General features: G+C 40.0%; 1 protein-coding gene across 1 annotated transcript in view; it reads right to left on the bottom strand.

Annotated features, from left to right (window-relative positions):
* The window catches only part of CCNC (cyclin C), a 956,952-nt gene extending 937,816 nt beyond the window's left edge, over positions 1 to 19,136 (bottom strand). The window contains exon 1 of the mRNA XM_044065080.1: positions 18,897 to 19,136. Coding sequence (XP_043921015.1) covers positions 18,897 to 18,928 — 32 coding nt within the window. The 5' untranslated portion in view covers positions 18,929 to 19,136. The remainder of the gene's footprint in view (positions 1 to 18,896) is intronic.
* Positions 19,137 to 26,877: the final 7,741 nt, after the last annotated feature.

The raw sequence follows: 26,877 nt of genomic DNA, 5'->3' as shown, positions 1-26,877 counted from the left end.
GGCTTTTAGTCAAGGTGGAGGGAATTATGAACAGTTCCAAATACCAGTCACTTTTGGCCCAAAACCTTCAGGTGTCTGCTAGAAAGCTGAAGATGAAGAGGAATTTCCCCTTTCAACAGGACAATGACCCCAGGCATACATCCAAATCAACAAAAGAATGACTTCACCAGAAGAAAATTAAAAGTTTTGGAATGGCCCAGCCAGAGCCCAGACCTAAATCCAATAGAAAATTTGTGGGGTGACCTGAAGAGGGCTGTGCACAAGAGATGCCCTCGCAATCTGACAGATTGGGAGTGCTTTTGCAAGGAAGAGTGGGTAAATATTACCAAGTCAAGATGTGCCATGCTGATAGACTCCTACCCAAGAAGACGGAATGCTGTAATTAAATCAAAAGATGATTCAACAAAGTATTAGTTTAAGGGAGTGCACTCTTATGCAACCAATTTATTGCACATTTTTTTCTTTTTTTATATTTTTTCCGCTAACAGATTATTCAATTGAATTGTATGGGTTATAGGTCACATTAAAGGTGGGAAAAGTTTTGAAATGATTTACTGTGGTCTCTACATCACAAAAAATTGGCATTTTAAAAGGGGTGTGTACAATTTTATATCCACTGTATATAGTAAAGTATTTTCAGTTACTGTATGTGATAAAGACACTGAAGTAAACGGATATCTTTTCTTTTTTAGTACTAAGAAATGCAGAGATACAAAAATAAAGAAAAAAATAAGCTGGATAAAAGCACAATTAAGTTAATAGCCTGTAATCTGGGTTGTTGAGCTGGCGGATGGGATGTAAAAGTACAAAGATCATAATATACGTTTTCATAGGTTCACAGGTGTGTACTAGGTTAATGTCCCTGGAACCTTTACAAGCCTAGCCCATAGGATTACCCTGGCATCGTGCCACCCCACCTTAGTTCCCAGTGCCTCTGTCGGGTAAAGCCACTGGAGTGATCCATGGAGTGAATTTTCTATTTCCCATCCACTCATCAAGATTTCTCTTGAAGCAGGCCAGTGAGGTGCTCTGCTTGACAAGTATGGGAAGTCTATTCCATAGCATGGGCAGTCACTGGGTTATGAACCTGTCCCTCCAGCATGTTCTGTCGATTGTGGTAATGAGGTTGGGGGCTCTGGAGCATGCGGTGAATAGGGATTGGGACATTTTTAGATGTAGCATTTCTAACAGAGCTGGGTCAAACATGGCTTTGTAAGTCAAGCAGAGATCGCCTCTAAGTAAGCGATATGAGACAGAGAATAGTTGGGAGTTTTTTTTTTTGTCTGTCCATATAGGACAAATGTTTAAGGCCTAGGACCCTCTATGTGAGGTACTTTTGTGGACTCTCCAGTTGTTGCAGGTGTTTAGTGAGGTACACATCAAATGGGGCATTGTACTCAATGATTGGCTTAATGAGGGAAGAGTACAGAGATACAATGACCTCTTTCATCCTGGATGCAAAACCCTTAGTAATGATAGGACTTTCTGACCACAGTGGCAATGTGGTGGTCAAGAGAGGTTGCTGTCAACCGGTGCTCCCAGATCTCTTATAACGCCTTCTGTGTTCAGTGGACTACCATTGATGTGGTAATTCATGGGAACTGTTTTTCCAAAGGGGATGACGAAACATTTTTTGGCATTGAGCTTAAGGTCATGGTTCTGACACCAGTCGTTGGTCTCACCGGGGCCTTTCTGTAGGATGTCAACATCACTTGGGGAGTTAATAATAGCTCCCAACTTGCAACAGTCTGCAAACTTTGTCAGCCAGAGTCCCTTCGTGTTGGCCTGAACTTCAGAGAATTAGATACCAAACAGGAGAGGACCCAGGACCTAACTCTGTGGGACTCCACTCGTGACTGGTCGGCAGTCTGATTTGGAGTCAGTTACTTTCACACTGTGGATTCTACCTGTGAGCTAGTTTGCAACCCACCTAGTGATATACGGGTTGATGCCTAGTTAGTGAGTTTTTCTATGATTCTTGAGTGGGGAATTGTGTCAAAGGCGTTGGCCAGATCAAGGTAAGCTGTATGAACCACCTTGCCTTCAACCACAGCTCTGGTGACCGACTCAAAGAAGTTGACCAAGTTGAGCAGGCATGATCTACCCTTCACAAAACCAAAATGTGTGGGATCCAGAGTTTGGAGATTCCCTATATCCTCGTTTATTAGGTCCATGATGATGCATTCCATAGCTCTGCATATCACACTCCTCAGGCTAATGGGGAGATAGTTCCCAGGGTCTGTAGTCACAGGGTCTGTAGTCACTCCTCCTTTGTGGAAAGGGAAGACTGTAGCAGTGCAGCACTCGGTAGGACAAAACCTGATGTGAGGCTGTGATTGAACAGGGCACACAGGTGAGGTGCCAGTTCACTCTGTAGTTCATGTAGAACACTGCCAGGGATATTTGTCAGGTCCCATAAAAGCTGTATTCTTGGCCTTGGACAGTGCTGTTTTAATTTGTGCAGCAGTAATACTAGGTGCCTGGCAATCTACTGGTATTGTGACTGGTCCTTTGGGGGCAGAGGGGTAAAGTTGGCACTGAATCTGTCGGCCAGTATATTGGCAATATCTGCTGGCTCGGCATAGAAGGTACCATTGTGCAGTAGCTCTGAGCAAATCTGGGTATTGCCGTGGAGATTCTTTACATAGAAGGCCTTGTGGTTCTCTAATACCTGCTGCAATTCTGTTTTCATAGCTAGCTTAACAGGATTTGATGAGGGATCTCAACTTTTTGTTGATGCCGATAAAGAGTTTTTCCCGTCTTCGGACTTCACCTTATTCCGCATCAGTTTCCTCCTCCTGTTGTACAGTTTGTTTATGGCAGGGGACCACCAGATTGGCTTCAGTTTTTTGGAGGAGAGCATCTTGGTTCTATTGGGTATGGCAAAGAGCATCTTGGTTCTATTGGGTACGGCAAGATCCATGCATTTGTGTACATGTTCGTACAGTACATTGGTGCATGATTTGGGGGCATGCAACTATTCTCTATTTGCATGGGTGCCGTGAAGTTAGCCACCTCTGTTTTTAGGAGCCCAAAGGTTAGCTTTGGAGAAGTTTTTCATGGTGGTTACCATTGAGGGGATGGGGGTGGGATGTGGATTTCCAAGTTGATTAGTTTGTGGTCGGATCTAACCAGGGAGGAGTTGACTACTGGTGTAGAGCAATGGTCGCCCATGTTAGTAATGACCAGGTCAAGGATGTTGCTACCTCTAGTGGGGGGTAAGAACGAACTGGTCCAGGCACTGGAATTAATGAATTCCATTAAACGTTGGGGAAGTGTATTGCCACATGAGTAGTTTTCCCATTTAATGGAGGGGTAGTTGAAGTTGCCCAGTATGAGAGTGGTAGGTTGGACCCTAATATTCTACAGGGTGCTTAGGAACATAAATTGCGAGTCTTGGGACATGTTGGGGACTTATAGCAGGCTACAACCTGAAATCGCTGTCTTACCCAATGTTAGCTGCACCTGAAGTATCTCAGACACGTTATGTTGAGCTACCAGTCTGGAGGTGTGCACATCCTTTATAAATATGGAAACGCCACCACCTTTGGAGCTTCAGTCCAAGTTCTGCGGCTGAAAAGTATGTAATGAGTTATAGCCTGGTAGTGCAGGGGTGCTTTTTGCTGCCTTGAACCAGGTCTCTGTTATGGCACAAATGTTAATGTTCTCCATTTTTAGGAGTGCTTCGAGCGAGTGCATTTTGAGATTTAGACTTCTAGCGTTGAACAGCATGACCCTCAGATTGCATTTGTTTTGTAGCGGTTATGGTGGTAATTTGGTCTTTGGAACACTGCCTAAAAAAGGCACTATAGGGGTGGCAAGAGTCTTGGTCAGTATCCGCAAGCCCAGGGGTGACAGATGCAGGCCATCTCTGGCAAAGCATCGAGGTCTGTCAATCGTCATCCCAGGCAGACAGATACTGGATCCCCTTAGAATGATTTCAACAATTGGCCAAGTTTGTACTGTGGTATCATTCTGGGTGACGGTAGGATGCTGTTCAGGGCTAGGTTCATACCCGCCTGGGCTACATAATCCAAGAGCATCTCCAGCTCTCTTTTCATGTAGTCCAGGGAGGTATGTCGTCGGTCATTCACACCACATGTACAACGACAAGTCATATTTGTACCTGTTGTTGAGGGACCTGAGTGCATGCGTTATGTGGCAGATCCTGGCGCCTGACAGGCAGCTGACTGTTACTTTCTCCTTATTCAACTTAGCGAGTGGGACATCAGTGTGCCTCACTATCAAGTCACCTATGACTAGTGTGTTGGGCACGCTGTTTTGCCTTAGGGGCTTTGGATGAGTGGCACACTGTTTAAGAGAGTTATGTTTCATGAGTAGTGCTGTATTGTGGTGGTCGAGTGCGTTTCTGCCTTGGAGGTCTCTGCTGTTTGGGTAGATTTTTACTGAGTCTCTCCGTGAAGGTGGGTGTGTGGTTTGTGTTTTTATGTGAAGGCAGTGCTAGTGTGTGTTCCATGTAGTGTGGTGCTAGTGTTGACCTCCTCTTGACCAGCTATTCTGGTTTTGGCTAGAGAGAGTGCGCGGCTTCCAATTTGGATATATAAGTGCATCTCTCGCAAGTCTGAGTGCTGGGAGCTAAGAGAAGAGGGTTGTCAGTGTACATGAGGCAGTTACTATATTGCCTCAGGATGCCCAAGTTCATCAGGTTAATAGGAGAAACCACAGGGAACTGACCTTTAGACATGCCTGGAGGGGTGGGCATTAATAATAAGTACTGGAGCTGTTTCCTTGTAGAATGTTTAGAGCTGGTAGCACTTGGGTGTGCTACAATTATTGCTACAAGAAGTCTGGTAAAGTGGTAGACTAATACGCTAGCAAAAGTGCAGGAGAGGAAAGAACCTGCAGATCTAAGGGAAAAATTGAAGAGCAGACTTTGGCACCGCTCAGAAGCTTACACACAGTCCTGGATATAGCAAGTTTGTATCTAGACTAGACTAGCTACATGAAAAGTGGGAAACAAGCGCAAATGCTGGCTTTTAGACCAGAAAGTTGAAAGATGGGAAAACTGCCCAAATGGTCAATAAACTACAATGGAAGAGAGAAATTATGTTATCTATGAGCATAACTTCTCACTTTTAGCCTAACAAGTGGGGAAGGACCCAGGTAGCCAGTTTATATCCTATTACTATGCAGTCTAAGCACCTGTGATTAGTTTCTCTTATCAACTGATCACAATACTTTCCCAGTAATCTCATATGCATAGAAATTACTGTGAGCTGCAGATGCACTGATCTGCAGGGATGGTGCTCTCTTTTAATTTGTAAGGAAACCAGAAAAAATGGGCAGTAGCAATGGTAGACACTGCACACAGCAGAATATACATTTTCTTTACTTTTATTGGGGCCAATATGGACGGGCCATAAAGCAGCAGCAAAGTGAAATACATTACTGTGGTTACTTTTTATCATGTTTGGCAATTACCCATGATTGCCAAAACTGTCTGGACAGGCAGTTGATGGATAAACACAAGAGGACAATTGTGCTAATAACAGTAAAGGATTATTGCAGAGCTCAGTGTCAGAAAGCTCAAAGATGAATTTATATTACTATGAATGACTGTTCTTTCACATACCTGGCATGAAACCAGCCATCTCTGTGAACAGTGATAACAGCACACCTGCTCATACCACAACACAATTGTGTGTATTTAATCATTTCATACATTTATTTAAGACAATTTGGATGGAATATCCTATAATAGCAAATGGAAATCAGCGCTGTGGCTATTACATTTTCACTTCTGGCAATCACAAGAGGCAATTACCACTAGCAGGTGACTGTACCACTATGTATGTGTGTGTGTGTGTGTGTATATATATATATATATATATATATATATATATATATATATATATATATATATATATATATATATATATATATATATATATATATATATATATATATATATATATATATATACACACACACACACACACACACACACACACACACACACACACACACACACACACTTGCGGGCCATTTTCAGCTTAGCCAATTTCCCCTTTAGTTCCCGCAATTAACCTATTCTATTTGGTTATAAAAAGTGGCCTTAGCCATTCCCATGGTCAATAAAATTCATGAGAATAACAGAGATCATTCCACAAATAATTTGAGGGGATCTATGCACGAGATCACATTTAGGAGCTACTTTTGCCCAGTAGTAGTACAGAAGGCACTCCTGGGGTAAATTTTCTGTTTCTCATCCACAGATCTAAGAAGCACTTGAATATGGACAAGGGTGAACTTTCTATATTGCACAGCTTATAAACAAGGGGATTGTGCCTTGATCTAGGGAGTGTAATTGCTTCCCTTTTACTTAGCCCTCATTAGGCCAATCCACTTCTCTTGAAAAGGGCCAGTGAGGTGCTCTGTTTGACATGTATGGGAAGTCTATTCCATAACATGGGCAGTCTCTGGGTTATGAATATGTCCCTCCAACATGTTCTGCGGACTGTGGTAATGAGGCTGAGGTCTCTGGAGCGTGTGCTGCGGAGGGATTGGGATTTCTTTAGATGTAGCATTTCTAACAGAGCTGGGTGAGACATGGCTTTGTAAGTCAAGCAGAGATTGCCTCTAAGTAAGCAATATGAGAGAGAAAATAGTTGATTTTTTTAGTCTGTCCATATAGGACAACTATTTAAGGCCTATGATCATCTTTGAGAGGTACTTTTGTGGCCTCTCCAGTTGTTGCAGGTGTCTAGTGAGGTACATGCCAAATGGGGCATTGTACTCTATGATTGGCCTAATGAGGGAAGAGTAGAGGAAGACGATGACCTCTTTCTTCCTCGATGCAAAACCCTTAGTAATGAGATGTGCCACATAGAAGGACTTTCTGACCAAAGCGGCAATGTGGTGGTCAAAAGAGAGGTTGCTGCCAACCTGTGTTCCCAGATCTCTTATAATGCCTTCTGTGTTCAGTGGACTACCATTGATGTGGTAATTCATGGGAAAAGAGTTTTTCCCAAAGGGGATGATGACATTTTTCTGGCACTGAACTTAAAGCCATGGTTCTGACACCAGTCGTTGGTCTCAGTGAGGCCTTCCTGCAAGATGTCAACATCACCTGGGGAGTTAATAATGGCTCCCAACTTGCAATCGTCTGCAAACTTTTGTCAGCCAGAGTCCCCTCGTGTTGGCCTGGACTTCAGAAAAGTAGATACCAAACAGGAGAGGACCCAGGACCGAACGCTGTGGAACTCCACTCGTGACTGGTTGGCAGTCTGACTTGGTGTCAGCTACTTTCATACTGTGGGTTCTGTGAACCAGTTTGCAACCTACCTGGTGATACAGGGGTTGATGCCTAGCTTAGTGCGTTTTTCTAGGATTCCTGAGTGGGTAACGGTATCAAAGACCTTGGCCAGATCAAGGTAGGCTGTATGAACCACCTTGCCTTCATCTACAGCTCTAGTGGCTGACTTGAAGTCGACCAGGTTAAGCAAGCATGATCTACCCTTCACAAAACCAAACTGTGTGGGATCCAGAGTTTGGAGATTCCTTATATCCTTGTTTATTAGGTCCATTAATGATGCGTTCCATAGTTTTGTACATCAGACTTGTCAGGCTAGATAGTTCCCAGGGTCTGTAGTTGCTCCTCTGTGGAGAGGGATGACCGTAGAAGTGCGCCATTCAGTAGGGACAAACCCTGAAGTGAGGCTGTGATTGAACAGGGCACAAATGGGTGGTACCAGTTCACTCTGTAGTTTATGTAGATCACAGCCAGGGATATTGTCAGATCCCATAGAAGCTGTATTCTTGGCCTTGGACAGTGCTGTTTTAACCTGTGCAGCAGTAATACTGGGTGCCTGGCAATCTACTTATACTGTGATTGGTCCTTTGGGGAGGGAGAGAGGGGTAAAGTTGGCACTGAATCTGTCAGCCAGTATACTGGCAATATCTGCTGGCTCGGTACAGGAGGTACCATTGTGCAGTAGCTCAGAGTAAATCTGGGTATTGCCATGGAGATTCTTTACATAACTATAGAAGGCCTTGTGGTCGTCTTTACTATCTGCTGCAATTCTGTTTTCATAGCTAACTTTAGACGATTTCATGTAGGGACCTCAACTTTTTGTTGAGGCTGAAAAAGGAGTTTTTCCAGTCTTGGGACTTCACCTACTTCCACATCAGTTTTTTCCTTCCGTTGTAGAGTTCGTTTATGGCAGGGGACCACCAGTTTGGCTTCCTTTTTATAGAGGAGAGCGTCTTGGTTCTATTGGGTATGGAGAGATCCATGCATTTGTGTTCGTACAGTGCACTGGTGCATGATTCAGCGGTCATGCAACTATTCTCCAGTTGCATGGGTGCCGTAAGTTTTCCACTTCTGTTTTTATAGCCCAAAGTTAGCTTTAGAGAAGTTTTTCATGGTGGTTACCTTTGCGGGGGGAGAAGTTGACTATTGGTGTAGAGCAACGGTCGCCCATGTTAGTAATGACCAGGTCAAGGATGTTGCTACCTCTAGTGGGGGTAAGAATGAGCTGGTCCAGGGCACTGGAATTAATGAATTCCAGGAAACGTTGGGCAAGTGTGTTGGTACACGAGTAGTTTTGCCAGTTAATGGAGGGGTAGTTGAAATCACCCAGTATGAGTGGGTTAGGTTAGACCCCAACATTCTCCAGGGTGCCTCTTGGGACATGGTTGGGGACCCATAGCAGGCTACGACCTGAATTGCTGAGTTACCCAATGTTAGCTACACCTGAAGTATCTGTGATGCATTATGTTGGGCTACCAGTCTGGAGGTGTGCGCAACCTTTATGAATATGGAAACACCACCACCTTTGGAACTTCGGTCCAAGTTCTGGGGCCGAAAGTTGTGGAATGAGTTAGTGTAGGGGTGCTTTCTGCTGCTTTGAACCAGGTCTCTGTTACAGCACAAATGCTGATGTTCTCCATTTTAAGGCATTGTGATTTCAATTTCAGAAATAAAAGCAGTGTGTGTTTCCTTATAAAAATAATCTTTTCATTCCTCAAATTTGCCAAGACATAAAAATATATTAAAGTTTTTTGTCATTAAAATTCAAGATGCAGTTGCTCCTTTGAGTGTAGGACACCTACCTAAATGAGTTTTGTAGATAAGCATGCCAGTAACATTTCCCAAAAATGCTGTCAAGAAATACTGAACTATTATGGAGATACAGGCTCTTAAGTACAGAGAGCAAAAAGTTGCCAAAACAAAGCTGGTATTCTGATAGCCCATTTTATCATGTTCTGCAGCTAAGGGATAATGTTATTTTCCTACCTCAACATGTGAAAAGTGTTTCTTACAGAACCATATAGTCTCTTTAGACCTGAATCACAACATATATGGTTATGGGAGTTTTTTTTTTTAAACTACAAGAAGCAGTGGTAGCTCCAGACTCCTTTTCCTACAGAAACACTATAGCTAGCTGATGAGACAAGTACCATACCAATAAAGGAATATGAATGCATGACATATGTTAATCTACCCATAATCAGCAGTTAAAAATGAAAGACCATTTTTTTGCGGAAAAAAAGAACAGTGAATCCCATAATCTTAGCGATTCTGGCAATACTGACAGCACAGAAAAACACACTCAGATTATGCTTGGGCAAAGCATTGGTACTCTCCAGTGTGACAAGTCAAGACAGCAGTAACCAAGACAAAGCAGGTGGGGTAAATGTCATGCAGAAAGACATGTACATCAGCAGAAAGAAAAAATATCAAAACCCAAATTCAAGAACAAAAAGTTGGGACTTACTTTGTTCTGTGCTGCAATGTAAAGAATTATGTTTAAATAAATACAGCACATTTGCCAGTATTCAAGATAAAACTCATCTTCCCACTGCAAATATCAGGGAATATTAGGGTAATTTAAATGTCCGTTAATAATTAAGCAAGAGTGGCCAGTTGACAGTTCCTGGATTGCAATGACAGCTTTGAAACCACAGGAAGAATGTGGGAGAGAGCCTGTCAGCACTTGGACTAAAAACTGGAAGTGTTAAAAACCTGCAGTTCAGCTAGTTTATTTTGTTGAGCATTTACAACTACTGTTAAAATAGTTAAGGAACTGCTCTAAGAACACAAACCAGAGTAATTAAAACAACTGAAAATGCAAACATGGATTCCAGAATCTGTGCAAAATGGCTATGACACACTACTGCCATTCTACTTACATGGAAGTTAAAAAAAGAATGACTTCTTTATGCATAGCAATACTCGTATAAAAGGTGACTAGGTGGATTTGGGGGGAGGAAACCTCCAAGATAATGGAGATAAAGCTGTAAAGTTCAGCTGTATTAGCCGCAACAAAGATGTTGATGCATTAAAATAGCCTGCAAAGACAGTACTGAAAGAAGTGACATTCTGGCAATCACAATTAATATGTAAATACTTTGACTGGGTACGTCCCTCTAGACAGATGGTCTCTTTTCATGAGAGTTTTGAGGTAGTATTCATACTGACCATTTAGCCAGGACTCCAGGGAACTTCATATTATTTTGATAAGTACCTTGGAATTTTTTACATCCATCTGAGCCAAAACCAACTCAGGCAGGTGGGGTTTTAGTTTAACACTTCATCTGAAGGACAGCAATCCCTCCCCCTTATGCCTCGCAGCAGTGTCAGTACTGCAAAACTTAATCCAGTTACCTGGTATGTGACTAGACCCCACAGCCTTAAAAATCAAAGGACAGTGTGTGTTGAGACTGCAAACAGCATGTCAGTTTTCCAATCTCCTTCAAGGAAAACACTGAAAGGCAGAAGAACCTGCACCAAGCAAATGCAACATGAACCACCTAGTACTCTTCTCTCTGGTTTTCTAAAACACAGATCTGAATGTTTTGATGTAGCACCGTATCTTCAACTTCTTTTTGGTCATGAATTCTAGACAAAGCCAAAAATAAAATGGGGGGGGGATAATTTTAAATATAGTCTCACTTAAAAAGGGTAATAGAAAAAGTTTTGCATCAATATGCATTTTTTGAACAATAAGTATAAAACTTTTAATGACTGGCATTACCATCTAACTATAAATAAGGAGTGATTTACCAGAAAATTCCCCTTTGGGAAAAACCCGGGTCCGAACACAGGAGGAGTTATAAGAGATCTGGGAACAAAGGTTGACAGCAACCTCTTTTTTGACCACCACATTGCCACTGTGGTCAGAAAGTCCTTCTATGTGACACATCTCTTTCTTCCTGGATGCAAAATCCTCAGTAATGAGGTCATCTCCCTCTACTCTTCCCTCATTAGGCCAATCATGGAGTACAATGTCCAATTTGGTATGCACCTCACCAGACACCTGCAACAACCGGAGAGGCCGCAAATGTACCTCACAAAGAGGATCAAGCCTTAAACACTTGGCCTATATGGACAGACTCAAAAACTCCCAACTATTCTCAGTCTCATATCGCCTACTTAGAGGTGATCTTTACTTGACTTACAAAGCCATGTCTCACCCAGCTCTGTTAGAAATGCTACATCTAAAGAAATCTCAATCCCTCTGCATCACATGATCCAGAGACCACAACCTCATTACCACAATCAACAGAACATGCTGGAGGAACAGGTTCATAACACAGAGACTGCTATGGAATAGACTTCCCACACATGTCAAGCAGAGCACCTCACTGGCCCTCTTCAAAAGAAATCTTGATGAGTGAATGGGAAATGGAAAATTCACCCCGGGGATCACGCCAGTGGCTATGCTCAACAGAGGCACTGGAAACTAAGGTCAGGTGGCACGATGCCACAGTAATCCTATGGGCTAGGCTTGAACCTATGAAATCAAAAATATTATGAGGTATGGACAAACGTTTGAAGCAGGAAAAGCTGAGAGGTATGGGTAGCACAAAAAAGAGAAAGTCTAGTCATAATAACCTATTCAAGGATTTATTTTTTTGGATGTCTAGGATTTTAAATGATGCAGTTAGTTGTAAGAGCATTCAGAAAATTCGGTCTATGAACAAGTCTCAGCAGAAGACTTAATTTGCAGATTTAATGACTACGATAATTTTTATGTATTGTTATATTAAACTGAGACTGCTTTACTTTTAAATCAGTGTAGCACAGTTTGACATTACCACAAGATCCGTAGCACCAACAAGCAAAATTTAAAAAAACTGCAGCCATAGTCCGCTTTGCATCTTCAAAATAAGAAACAATATACTACTTCTTATAAGGCAAAACCAATGGGCAAAGTGTGAAACACTTAGGGAGGGAGATTGGACATGGTTAAAATGTTATTTTATACTTGGTTTACTACGTCTATTTCTTGAAACATTAGACTCCTCAAGAGAAACTTAAGTCAAGCTCCCTCAAAAAAAAAAATAAATATATATATATATAATCAATCCAGTGAGTAGGCTTGCAACATCATGAACACCATACCATACTAGAACACTAACAAGCAAAAGAATCAAAAGAAACTACAGTCATAGACAACCTTATCTTTTAAATTGCAGAATATTATACTGTCTTGCACAATGCAGAACAGATTAGAATATGTCACATTTTATCCAACTACGAAGGAAGATCACACCATAGTTAAACTGTGGACTCTACTTAATATCCCCAGTTTCTCTTTGCTTGCCAGAACAGCTACTTGGTTACAAAGGAACATTTTTCCATTTAGAAAATTAAAAATACACATCAACAGTAATGTACTGTTTTTTACCACACATCTAGCTGTTCAAACTTTGAGTCTCAAGCATAAGGTGAAAAAGTAAAGGAACACACACACACACACACACACACACACACACACACACACACACACACACACACACACACACAATTACTTGTAGGGCTGACACTTTGGATATTTGCTTGAGATCGAGTGAATGAATAATTCATATATAATGGCCCAGAAATGTATCTCAGCTTGCTGATGTAAGAACCATACTTTGCACCACACTGCCCTCTCAACTTCTTACAGCATCTCTTAAATATTTCTCTTGCATACTTAAAAAGTTGACAGGATAAGTACTGCAGTTTCAACCACTTTCCAAAGGATACAAAAGCTGGAACGCCTACGACTGGCATTAGTCAGTCACCACAATCTGCAACAAATTGCTACAAAGCCAAACATTTTACATGAAACAGAAGAAAATAATTCTCAGTATCCTTGCTCAAGAATTCTGGAAAAATACTTAGGGGGACTAACTCCTCAAAAGGGCCCGATTTTAAATTCTATTCTTTCACTTGTCAACCAAGTAAACTCACTGGAGAAAGCTTCCCTTTTCAAGGGTAAACTAGAAGTACTATCCGAGTGAGGCAAATGGAGGTGGAAGGATTCAAACTCTGCATTTTATCTACAGGCTGCAGACCTTTAACATTTAAGTGCCGGATAATTCACCTTAAAAGACTAACAGAAAAACAATAGGTATTGTACAGAGAGAAATACATTTTCTGAACAATGAAATTCAGATTTGAAACAGTTTGATGTTTTCAGTAAAACTTTTTGAAAAACAAATGTTTAACGAGTTGCACTTCCACCACAGGACAGGAGTAGAACACAGAATGAGAACCACATTGGTAACCATGTGAAACGTTGGGACCTGAACACAGAGACTGAATGCCTGAAAAAAAGGGTTTTAAATTTAGGCTTCATGTTTCCTCTTCACTGAGTTATGGGGATCTCAGAGTTGATATAATTTTGGGAGTGATGGGGTGCAAAAAAGAAAAAAAAAAAAGATTAAAGGAGAAGACTGATGTTAGAGATTAGCTCTTTTCCTGTAGTGGTCTTTTTCTAAGTGTTGGCAAGAGGCATTACGAGTGCAGACATTTTAATAGGGAATGGGCACATCCAAGACTCACATTTTACTATCCTATCCTATTCTAGTACAATGCTTACAGTACTGTGTTTTCAACATCAATCTGCTCTGCTGGTCAATTTCTAATCTTCTCTACCTCACCCACGAGCATAAATGTATGTATGCTATACAATTATGGATGCATAACGTATAAGCCTTACGCATAGGTATACATAATGTTTACACTTTACTTATATACTCGTATGTGCATTGTATATCATACACACAAACATCATACATGTATTATAAAGAAATTATACAACAATCTGTATTGAATGGTTTTAAAAATGAAAGGATAGCTACATCAACCAAAACATTTTTTTTTTTAGATGCATAAGGAAACAGAGAACGACAAGGGGACAAATAACTGAAAGAATAAGGGCTGACATATCCAGTGTAGTGAAAAAAGAAGGGCTGACAAATGAAAGAAAAGAGGAGCACCCTGAAAAATTCAGGCAGCAGAAATGCCCAGAGAAAGAGGTTGAACCAGGTTCCTTTACAGAACGCAGTACTGAAAAATTCTAAAAACTACAGTAACACAACACTTAGTGCTAAGGCAGAATAGATTAAACAATCAACTAAGATTTTAATGAATCATGGAAAGTGGTAAGGTTTTGATGACAAAAGTGGAAGCAAGATCTACGTTTAAAAATGATCAACTTTTCTGGCCTCGGTCATTAGGAAAAGAAAGGAATCACTGTTGATCAATCAAGTTTTTAGAATATGTAGAAACGCAGTGGACAAAAGACCTATGGCAACAAGAAAGTACAACAGGAATGTCATTTCAGATGACTTGACTGGAGTTTCATGATCAAATAACCAAAACGGATGCAAGGCATCAGACATGGCAACACACAACAGATTACTGATAAAGTCAGTAAGATTTGTGGCGTGTTATGGAGCACTGGATGCAGAAAACATTAGCTAAACAATAAAACAAAGACGACTGCAGTAAAAACAAATTCCCTTAAGGGAATGGGTAAAGATCATTACCAACATGGGAAATCGATGCTCCACACCTATGGTCACCCCCTCGTTAGTCAGGTCTGACCATAAGCTAATCACCCTTGACATCCACATCCCACCCCCCCGACCCCCCCAGTAAGGAAACCTCCATAAAAAAACTTCTCCAAAACCAACTTCATGCTACTCAAGTCAAAAGTGACAAACTTCATGACACCCATGCAGATGGGAACTGAAAGTTCGACTGCTGAATCCTACACTAAGGCAGTGTACCAGAGCATCCACTCGGGCATGAATCGTGCCGTCCCCAATATTACCAAAACGCTCTCCTCTAAAAAAAGAAGGAAGCCAATCTGGTGGTCCCTTGCCATAAACAAACTTGGCAACAAAAGGAAGAAACTGTTGCAGAAAAGAGGAAAATCCAAGGATGCAAAAATCTCCCTTACCAGCCTCAGTAAGAAGCTGAGATCCCTTATAAAATCCTCCAAAGTTAGTTACGAAAATAAAATTGCCAAAGATTCCAAAGACAACCACAAGGCATTCTATAGCTATGTCAAGAATCTAAATGGCAATGCTCAGATCTGCTCTGAGCTACAACAGAATGGCATTAAATATACTGATCAAGGATATTGCCAACATCCTGCCAGATTGATTCAGTGCAAACTTCACCCCCTCTCACCCCCTAAAGGGAACATCTCAATACCGAAAGATTGCCAAATTCCGATAACGGCCACACAGGTAAAAAACGCACTCTCCAAAGCTAAGAATACAGCATCCATGGGACCAGATGACATCCCAGACTGTGTACTAAATGAACTACAAAATGAACTGGCACCTCACCTAAGTGTCATGTTTAATCATAGCCTCACCTCAGGCTTCATGCCCATTGAGTGGCGCACAGCTACAGTTATCCCACTCCACAAGAGGGGATCCACTTTGGATCCCAGGAACTACCGTCCCATCAGTCTGACGAGCCTAATCTGCAAGGGCATGGAATGTATTATCATGGAACTTATAAACAAAGACATTGGCAACCTTCAAACACTGGACCCCACGCAGTTTGGGTTTGTGAAGGGACGATCTTTGAATCAGTCTCCAAAGCTGTGGACAAGGGTAAGGTGGTCCACACAGCCTATGTGGACCTTGCCAAGGGCTTCAACACCATCCCCCACTCTGGAATCATAGATAAACTTACTTAGCCGGGCATTAATCCCTATGTCACTCGATGGGTTGCCAACTGGCTTACTAACAGAACCCACACTGTAAAAGTAGCCAACTCCAAATCCAGCTCCAGACACGTGACATGTGGAGTACCTCAGGGTTCAGTCCTGGGACCACTCTTGTTTGGCATCTACTTCTCTGAAGTACAGGTCAGCACTATGATGACTGCAAACTGGGAGCCATTATTGAATCCCCAAATTATGTGGATATTCTACAAAAGGGCCTTACAGAAAACAAATGCTTGGTACCAGAGCCATGGGCTCAAGGTCAATGCCAAGAAATGTACAGTTACCCCCTTTGTGGAAAAAACATGTACCCGTGAATTACCACATAGGTGGCAGTACACTAAACACTGAAAGTGTGATAAGAGACTTAGGGACACAGGTGAACAGTGGTCTCACCTTCGATAACCACATCGGCACAACAGTCAGGCACAACAGTCAGGAAATCCTATGTGGCACACCTCATCACCAAGGGCTTTTCATCCAGAAAAAAAGGAGGTCATTACCCCACTGTACTCATCCCTCATTAGACCCATTATAGAATACACTGCCCCATTTGTTATGTACCACTCAAGACATCTGCAACAACTGGAAAGGCCACAGAAATACCTCACTAAAAGAATCACAGGTCTAAAGCAGATACCCTATGCTGACAGTCAAAAAAAAAAAAAAAAAAAAAACACTCCAACTATACTCTTGTCACATATCATCTACTCAGAGGCGATCTCTGCTTAACATAGGAGGCCATGTCAAACCCAGAGCTGTTGGACATGCTACACTTAAGAAATCCCAATCCCTCAGAGACACACGCTCCAGGGATCTAAACCTTGTCATCACAATGAACAAAAGATGCCGGAGGGATAGGTTCCTGACCCAGAGACTCCCCAGACTCTGGAATAGACTGCCCATACATGTCAAGCAGAGCGGCTCTTTGGCCATCTTCAAAAGGAGCCTTGATGATTGTATGGGAGATAGGAAATTCACCGCGGGATCACGTCAGTCACCCTGCTAGACAGGGGTCCAGGGAAGTAAATACTGTGGGAAGAAATAGCCAGGGAATTGTTATGGCTAGGCTTGTATAGGCCCTAGGGCTGATAGCCTAGTACCAACCTATAAGTGGCATACAACAAAGGTCAGCATTAGGATTAGTCCATTTCAATTCATTTTAAGAAGCACCACAGACATATTGGAAAGAACTAATAGCACAACACAAAAGGGTTTATGCACAAGACGGTGCTAAAACTATGACCAAGTGGGAAAGAAGGCTTAAGACCAAATTATAACAGAGATAAGACCATGCCTGACAGACACAGGAAGGATCAGACATGGAATAATGGGAGTAAACAGCAGACACAGGCTTGCCCACTTAGAGGTTGCCATGTCGGCCTGCTGCATTGGCAACAATTACAGAAAGGTTGGCAATCAGCTACAGGAATACGCCTATCAAGCCCAATTGTGTGCAGTGTGGGTGCAGTGTGGTGCGTAGCCAGGCGGTAGGCGTGTGTGACATCATAAATGCACCCCCTGAGAGGCAGCAATGGTGGGACTTTCATTTGCTTAGGGGAGGAAATTTAGGATAACATACACGACTAGCTCCCACTCACATGCACTTGACTCTCAACTACAAAGGGAATGAGCCGATTAGGCTCTCACCCTGGCCAAAGAATGAATTGATTGTAAGGCTCTCAATCTCTATTTGGGGAACAAATAGCTCTCACCCCTCACTGAAGAAGCAAGTGAGCCAACTGGATGATAGTAAGGGAGTTAATGATCACATTGGTATGGTGTGGAAAGGATGAGAGAGTTAGTAAGACTGGATCAACTGTCTAAACAGCAGCTTACATTCAGTGCAAAATAACAGATCTGAGAAGTAAAAACAAAGGAAAGAATACACAGGGGAAACAGTAACAACAAAATCAAGTAAAAGACCTATGGCTAATTGTACAAGAAGATCTGAAAAGTGAGAAAGCAGCAAGAAATTTTGTTACAAGGAAGAGATGTCACCAGAAAGCAGAAGTTGTCATCCCTCTATCCAGAGAGTAGTGAAGACTCCCCTTTGTAGTACTGTGGGGCACAGACTACACCATGCCATTTCAGAAAAGAGCAACGAAAAAGGAAATAGCCTCTCTACTGACACAATAATTTGTGGGGAAGGGGAAGCAATGTTCAAGTCCTAATCCTTACACTTACTGTAATATACCAAGCATAACTTTCAACTGTCCAGACTTTCGCAGAAATGTCCAGATTTTTCGCACATATTTTTATCTGTTCCTCATACAAGCTGTGGTCTTCTGGCAAATCACTGGGATGATCTGAGGACTGAAGTCATTAAATAATGACATACATTTGAGTTTCAGACTTCATATCCTTCAGAAAAAAATGCAAGTTAAAACAAACCTTATTATTCAAGCAACTTTGTTTTTAAGTTTATAAGAGCAATACATACAATATGTCCCTGTTTTGCCCCCCCCCCCCCCCCATTTTGTCGGGCTTTGTCCATATTTCTTGCACTAAGAGGTTGAGAGGTTTGCTAAGCATGCAGATCATCTTAGCAGACTTCTCTGCATTCATCTCATGTGAAGTGAAAAACAGACATATCTAACTCATAAAGTAAACATTAGTTAGTGGTTAACAAGCAAGAAGAAGAAGTAGCACATGTCCAAATAGTCTTCTCTCTTAAAGTACCATTAAGAACCGTTTATACAGAAAGTCTATCTGACTTTAAGACGAAAACATTAGTGAGTATGCAGACTTTTAAGCCCCACCCTGAAAAAAAACAGCAAAGCAAATGTTTAAAAACAATCCCAATGTAGAACTACAATAAATGCATATAACTATATACTTTCAAGGAAAATGACAGCATGCTGAGCTCTAGGCCCTATTAGACAATGTGCTAAAAATCAAACAGTAACTTACTAGTGCGAACTCTGCCAGAAATTCCCTGCCATGTAGAATTTTAAAATAATAAGTTGTAAAAAAACTTCGTATTCGCTAAATATTATACGAATATATTTAATTCTTTGAATTATACAATAAAAAGTGCAACTCAAACAAGTCCCGGCCGAAACGACAAAAGAAACAACAGTTCCTACAAGCTCCTTTTCCGGGATGGCGCTGAGTGAATGAAGAGTAGGGGTGGAGTCAAGGACGGCCCCAAGTCAATATGGGGAGGGATTCACTACTAGCCTACACCCTGTAGGTTGTCCTTTGAAAGAGCAGACGTGTTGTAGCAAGTCGCTGTGTGAAACGTTATGAGAATTAAACTTTAAACTTCGTTTGCTTTTGATAGTATTTTAAAGAATGTCTTGTCACCCAAAACAATATATATATATAAAATCACTTCATAAAACAGAGGAGAAAATACTGTTCAGCAAATTGTGCTCACTTGTATACGACTAGATTGGTGTAATTCATTTTGAAATGTTTACATAATTTATTTATTGCAGTTTGATTTCATCCCAATGACACTAGAATCATTTTCTCAGGGGAAGATCTTGAATAGTATTTGCAGTATAAGTTGTGGCAAGAGATAGGCAATGCTCGACGTTCAGTTCTTATTTATTAAATTTTTTTTTGTGCAATTTATGCAATTAAAAATATTTAAAGGGCCTTGGCATATTTACAATTTTTCATAATTAAAGGTGTAAAGAGTTATTGTTTTTAATAGATACTGTTTTTCAAAGCAGTTTCTGAAAAGTTCAGTGTTATACTAATTAAAGACTACAAGGGTAGAGAGGGCATTGACTGCTTGCCTAGGAATAACAATGCATTTTTTCTCTTCCAAAATTATTTGTCTAATTCTGGGGTAGTTCATCTTTATGAAAGAAGGCTTACTTGTGTTGCTTAATGAATTGTTAACATCTGTTTCAGAGGTATCTGTAGAACTGCATTGCTGACTGTGATTTGCAGTGAGCTATTCTTTTTCTCTGTTTATCTCCCATTTTTTGCCAACCATCAACTTTATTTTAGTCAGTTAGGCTTGTTCATTGCCTGTTTCTTGGGGGAAGAACTGACCAAGAGAGAAGGTCACTCAGGCAGCCATCCGAGACTTACTGGTATTGGCTTAACTTCCTGATCGTGATGGCTGATATGCACACTTGCTGGTACATGGCCCTGCAATGTCCTCCTTCTTATGGGAACATGAGCATTCCTGTATACATTCTTCCCAAGAGACATGCCTCCTCAGAAGATTGCTGCTAATAACAACTTGACAAGAGTTAACTGCATACCCCTGCTCATTGTTCTCCTGCTTTCAATGGGATCCATTGAGAGTAGATTGGTTTCCCACTCTTCCCCTGGGATTGACCAGCTGAAATAACCCACTCATTCCCTCCTCCCTACCACACTCCTCCAGAACCTGAGTCACCAATCAAACTGAGGTTCTCTGGGTTACAGTCTAGATTTTACCCATCTATGTTACAGAGCTGGGCTCTAAGCAAGATATTTTGTCCCTGCTTTGTCCTTGGATATTATGTTAAACAATTTAAGGAGTAGGTCTACAAGGTCATGTTTAACACTATTAACTAACCAACCAGGTGTATTGTCAGGTCCCATTGAGGAAGCATTTTTTTTTCTTGGTTAGCACTTTCAATACATTATCTTAAGAGATAATTGGAGGCATGAGGGATGCAGGTATTTTATGGCTTTGGATAGAAGTCTTAGGAGTAAAGGTGGCACAAAATGTATTTGCAAATATGCTGGCAATGTCTACTGGGTCAGAATAGGAGACATTAACATGAATAAGGTCAGAGCAGTGTAAGATATTTTTCTTAGTGTATAACAAAGCTAAATAATTATTTATAATTGTCTTTGGCTTTGGAGTCCTACCTAAATTCATGGGTTCCTTTAGTGGATCAGGATAGAGCAAAATTATTTGTTAAACAACAGTGCACTAGATTTGTGTGAGAGCTCTGAAAGAAGCATTGGAGATTGTCAGCAGAGAAAGAAGGGAATTTTTAGACTGGACTCACAGGATTTTCCTAATTTCATACCAATAAAATGCAATCATATGAATTTTGTTATTTCTACACTCTGGCAGGAGACAGCTTGAATTGTCCACACTTCCTCATATATCTCTCACATTTGCCATTTTGCAAGCAGAGAAAAGCATATATATGTATATATATATATATATATATATATATATATATATATATATATATATATATATGGGTCCCCTTCAGTTTGCCGACATTCTAGAATGCCGACACCCATATGGTCGACACCATATGATCAACATTCAGAATGCCGACAATGTGGAACCGGCATCTTACTATAGTGCAGAATGGAAAGATTTCCATTCCTGCACTGTAGTGCGATCTCGAAGTTGGTATATTAAAGTTACGGGGGGGGGGTGCAGGGGCAGTTGAAAGGAAATTTTATTTTCCTTTTCTGTGGACTTCTCACAATGTTGACATTCTGAAAGTTGATCATATGGTGTTGGCCATATGGTTGTCGGCATTCTGGAATGTCGGTGTTGTGTAGGTGATCTATAAACATATATATATATATATATATATATATATATATATATATAGATAGATATATGTATATATATATATATATATATATATATATATATATATATATATTTATATACGGGTCTACTTCATAACACTGAAATTTAATAACGCTGAATTTCATCACATTGAGACCAAAATATCTAAATCTCAAAACATTGAAAGTCTGCTTCATAATATTGAAGACTACAATGCATATGTAAATAACATCCTCTCCACCTACAACAACACCTAATTAACAAACACACTTTCTAGTACGATTCTGTGGGAGGGGCAAGCCCCCATGAACCCCCACACCCCCGTAAATTAAATATACCAACTCCAAGATCGCACTACAATCGAAAAAAGTTAATTTCCTAACCTTAGCATAAATTAAATATACCAATTCCAAGATCGCATTACAGTGGAAAAAAGTTAATTTCCTAACCTCAGTTAAATATACCAACTCCAAGATCGCACTACAGTGGAAAAAAGTTAATTTCCTAACCTCACTGTATCATAATCACCATACACTAATTTAATTTATGGGGGGGGGGGGCAGAGCCTCCCACATGGGGGGTGCAGGTAGTAGAAAGTGTGTTTGTTAGTTAGGTGTCGTTGTAGGTGGAGGTGATATTATTCAATTGTGCAATGTAGTTTTCAATGTTATGAAGCACACTTTCAATGTTCTGAGTTTTCAATGCTTTGGGTTTTCAGTGTTTTGAATTTTCGATGTTATGGTCTCACTGTTATGAAAAGCAATGTTATGAAATTTCAATGTTATGAAGTAGATACATTTATACACATATATTTATATGAACACAGATACATATATGTAGTATATATGTGTGTGTGTGTGTGTGTGTATGCACACATATATACATATCTATTTATGTCCTCACCAGTTGTACGGGTGAGGAAGTTTGTCTTAGCACATGGCAACATTTCATTTGGTGCTGTCGGGAGTGTAGCCCATTTTTTTGCAACTATAACCATCTTCCAGAAACTAGAGTCCTACCACCAAGCTGGGACCACCCACATGTCTTTTCAATACTAAATAAATAAATAAATATAAAAATATAAGCTCCTGAAGTTGACAAACTTAAGTAAAATCTCCACATAAATAAACTGGAGATGATGACCATTCACAAGCAAATAGTGACTGACAGGATTCATTTACAATTCAGATAGAAATCAAAAGCTAATGGTTCACTCAGGTCAGATGGCATTTCATGCATATTTATTCATCTTGAAGCATATCTCTCAGTAATAGCATTCACTAAGTGGAATAGGGAAGGCACTTTACTAAAATATGGAAAAAAAATTCACCTCATACTAATCAGGAAGGATGGATAATCACCTGAAAAAAAAGCACAAATGCAAGCCCAAAACTGTCCTTAGCACAATGTCTAAAATTATAGACAATTAGTTCATCTCAAGTTAAGTGACTCCATTGAACCAAACTGACTCATGAATACTTCAGAAAGTATTCCATCAATGCAGCCTCTCTCAGGGTATTAGATTACATCGGGGAAGTTTAAACAGGTGTTAGTCAGTTGTTTGTCTCTTGAAGGAACCATCCAAGGCATTTAATGCCTTCAGTCATGGATGTGTCATCCAAGATGACAAAATCCTGGAAAACTAATCAGTTCTATAAATTTGTTTACACTTTATCTAAAGGAAAGGACCTATGGAGTCAAATATCAAGCTTTGGCACTTTGCTGTTTTCTGCTTATGTCAATGATGTATTTATCATTCTATTGCCATGACCTACTCACAATTCTACATGCTGGTGACATTGCCTTGCTAGTGAAAGGTGATAACCACATCTGTGCTCAGACCAAACTATGACTGATTTTTATGTCTTGGAACAATGGCTTGCTAGCTTTCAAGCTCTTATCAACTCATGTAAAAGTAAATGTATCTTCTTATGTAATAAATGTTGTTGTGAAACACACACTTCAGTACTTGACATCCAGACAAAGAAGTGGATGGGGCAATAGACAACTGAGAAGTACTTAGGCATCATTAAACACAACACATCTGTATTTGCCAAACAGATAACTATTAAAATGTAATGAAATGCTTGGAACTCCAAATATACCCAAAGCATATCTCAAGCAAACATCTACAATCAAGTTTATGCTATCATCACTGCCTCTTAAACTGTTTTACAACCATATGAGCTACACTGATGTATCTACAGGCTATCTCACAAAATCTAATTAAATCTGCATCAGGCAGGCTGAATTCATATGCTAGACATTCTAGAGCACACTACTGCAGGAACGTAGCAGCCTTAAATTAGCCCACATTTAACCATATACTCAGTTTGATAATTACATTCTCTTTGCACTTACTGTATCTGCTACAAAAGCCATCAACAAATCACTTCAAAGGATGGTATACACCTTATAGAAATTGAAGATTACTGGAAGGGTATCTCATAAATCAGACCAGATGTCACCATTTTTTGGAGGGATGCAGTCTGCAAATATTATGCAGCAAAGCTCTGGTATAAACTGTCTGCTTTCATTAGAAATACAGAAGAATTCATTAACAACATTCTTACTCTTACGTCCACATACAAAAAAGAAAGTGTTCATGCACAGTAAACATTAACATCCTCATTCCTATAACAAACTTTATTTTCATTCAGCCCACCATGAACCCTCATTCATTGTTATCATCTGTCTCAGAAGAAACATAATATTTCAGGGACTCCAGGTAAATATTTTAAACTTCTGTATATACTATCTAAATCTATATACCTTGCTAACTGCTGCCTATTAATGTTCACTGTATGCATTGCATTGCATATATCCATACATAACTGCCATTTGTAAATGTTCACAGTATGCATTGTAAGTTTCCACATACTCTTGTATTTTGATCCTTGCAAATAGGTCATGTCAAACATATATTGTATTCTTGTGTATACTTTACCTTTCAGTGGAGTGTTTCTCCCATAGGCCTTGACTGAAAATAAGTTTAAACCCAGACTAATCACCTCGTCAATAAAATATAAATAAATAACAATAAAACAAATACTTACTTATTCAGAAGGCAGCTAAAACTATCCTGTCCTGTGGTTTGTGTTTCAAAAATTTGAAAACTGATAGTGCCTGAAAACTGATCCCCATAGTTAGGGATTTGGGAACCTATGTCGACAATAACTGTTCTTTGATCACCATCTATCCACTGTTGTAAAAGGGTCCGTTTTCATCTCATAGCTTATATATAAGGGTATTGAATTCAGATCCAGGGATATAATCATTCCACTGTACTCTGCACTCATTAGGCCTATTATTGAGTACAATACCCCTTTCAGTATGTGCCTCTCCAAAAATCTGTCAAGTGGATTGACCAGAATGTTTTCTCACTTAAAAAAGTCAATAATGTTGGAAGGAGAGGTGTGTATTACAAAGACTACAACTTCCAAGGACTCATTTTCCACTCCACATAAAGCAAAGTACTTCTCTTACTCTCTTCAAATGCAATTTGCACAAATTGATGGGTAATTCCAAATTCACCCCAGTTTAGCACCCTGACCCTGATGCCTAGGGGAAAACATGTAAATATACAAACCTAAAAAAGAAAAACACAATCACAGGAAACTGATCAAGGAAACACATTTCTGAGTACTTTCATTCATAGTGCTAACATTTAACCAGAATGAAATGGAAAAAAAATCCCCTACTTATATAGGAAGCATTCTCAAACTCAAGCCATGATAGGTCAGTTGTTTAACCTATTACTCTTCCATTTTAAAACAGTTGCAAGGGAGAAATGTCTATTTTGTTCTGGAGGAATATCTACATTTAAAAGAATTTGCCAATGTAGCTCTCTGAGTAAAAGGAAGTTCTCTCAGTCACCACCCTATAGATATTTTTACAGCCTCTCTAATACAAAAAGTAAAAACATCTTAAAATGATTACAGTTGAGTGTTTACGTGTTGTTGTCTTTTTTGGTGTCATTAATATGTGCATATATTCTCTTGTTCAAGCCATGTTTCTCTTGTTTAAGCCATGTTCAGTTTTTCCAATGTAAGACACTCCCTCAGGAATTAATGGACATCTATCCCTTGCACCTATTTTAAAGTGGAAGAGTGATAGGTTAAACAATTGTCCTATAACTGTGTGAGTTTCCTGTATTAGTAAGAAATGTTTCTTTTGCATTTTACTCTGATGAAGTTCTAGTACTAAGAACAAAAGTGCTCAATAAATTTGTTTCCTTGGACAGTTTCCTGTGAGCATGTTCTTCTGTTTTAGGTTTTGGATTTTTAACTTTAGAATACTTGTCCTCAACCATTTTGAGATGTTTTCTTGAAACGTAAATGTTCCACTGTATCCATGTTTGGCCCATCTCTGGGTTATTCATATGCATAGTATAAGGGCAATAAAATATCATGGAAATATAAAGCTAGGCTTCTCAAGATCCTCACAAATCAATATCCCAGGAAGTACCTATGAACCTATAAAAGACATTGCCAATTCAAGCAAAGCCCAGGGTAGATTACTTGGTATTGTACAACATCTAAAATAAATTTGAGGGGTGTGGGAACTGACGTTCATCATCCTCTGAGCTAAGTTAGCAAGTTCAAATACCAATAAGTATGATTAGGTTCATAGGTTCATAGGTAAGTGCTAGGCTATCTGTCCAAGGGCATTTATAAGCCTAGCCAGAATGTGTTGGCTTTCGCCATCCCCTTAGATCAGTTCCCTGTGCCTCTATCCAGCAGAGCCATTAGTTCCCTGCACCACTGTCCACTGTCCACTAAACTAATCTTTTTTTCTTTTTCTGTTGCCATAATTGAAATCACCACAATGAAAGTTCTTCCCTACTTAAGTCACGTAACATATTAACATGGCTTCTATACCCAAAATTAGAATTACACTGGTAAATGTGTCCCATATCCTGAAATGTAACATGTAGCTCTCCCTTTGGCAATCTGTTCATCTCAAAATACAAAACACCTGAGTACTATACTAAATAAGTATGACAAGGGAAACATTTATGTAGTTAATGCTTGGTTACCTGAAGATGACCTGTTAAGCTATGCAGGTAAGCTCAGGTATTAGTAAAGTAAGGAGACTGAGCCTACAAACGAGGCAGCAACAGAGCTATGTGTTTTGTAGGAAAATCACAATATTTTGCAAGGGACACTTTTAACCTGGGTCTTTCTTGATAATAACATCTTAATTTCAGGGTTTATGAGAATCTCCTACTCATTTTTAGACTACATCACAGACAGCTATAGAATTTTAAGCATTGAAAGTAATGTAATAATAACTACAAGTAATGATAGTCTCAGTAACAACATTAATAACTTAGAAATATTGACAACTGAAGAGAAATAGATTTGCTTGTTTTTACAGAAACATGGTTCAACAATAGCA

This window comes from Protopterus annectens, chromosome 1.part0 (assembly GCF_019279795.1).
Source record: "Protopterus annectens isolate FY-2018-M chromosome 1.part0, PAN1.0, whole genome shotgun sequence".
Taxonomy (NCBI): domain Eukaryota; kingdom Metazoa; phylum Chordata; order Ceratodontiformes; family Protopteridae; genus Protopterus; species Protopterus annectens.
Note: the sequence above shows the minus strand (reverse complement) of the source record. Positions and strands in the feature narration are given on the sequence as shown.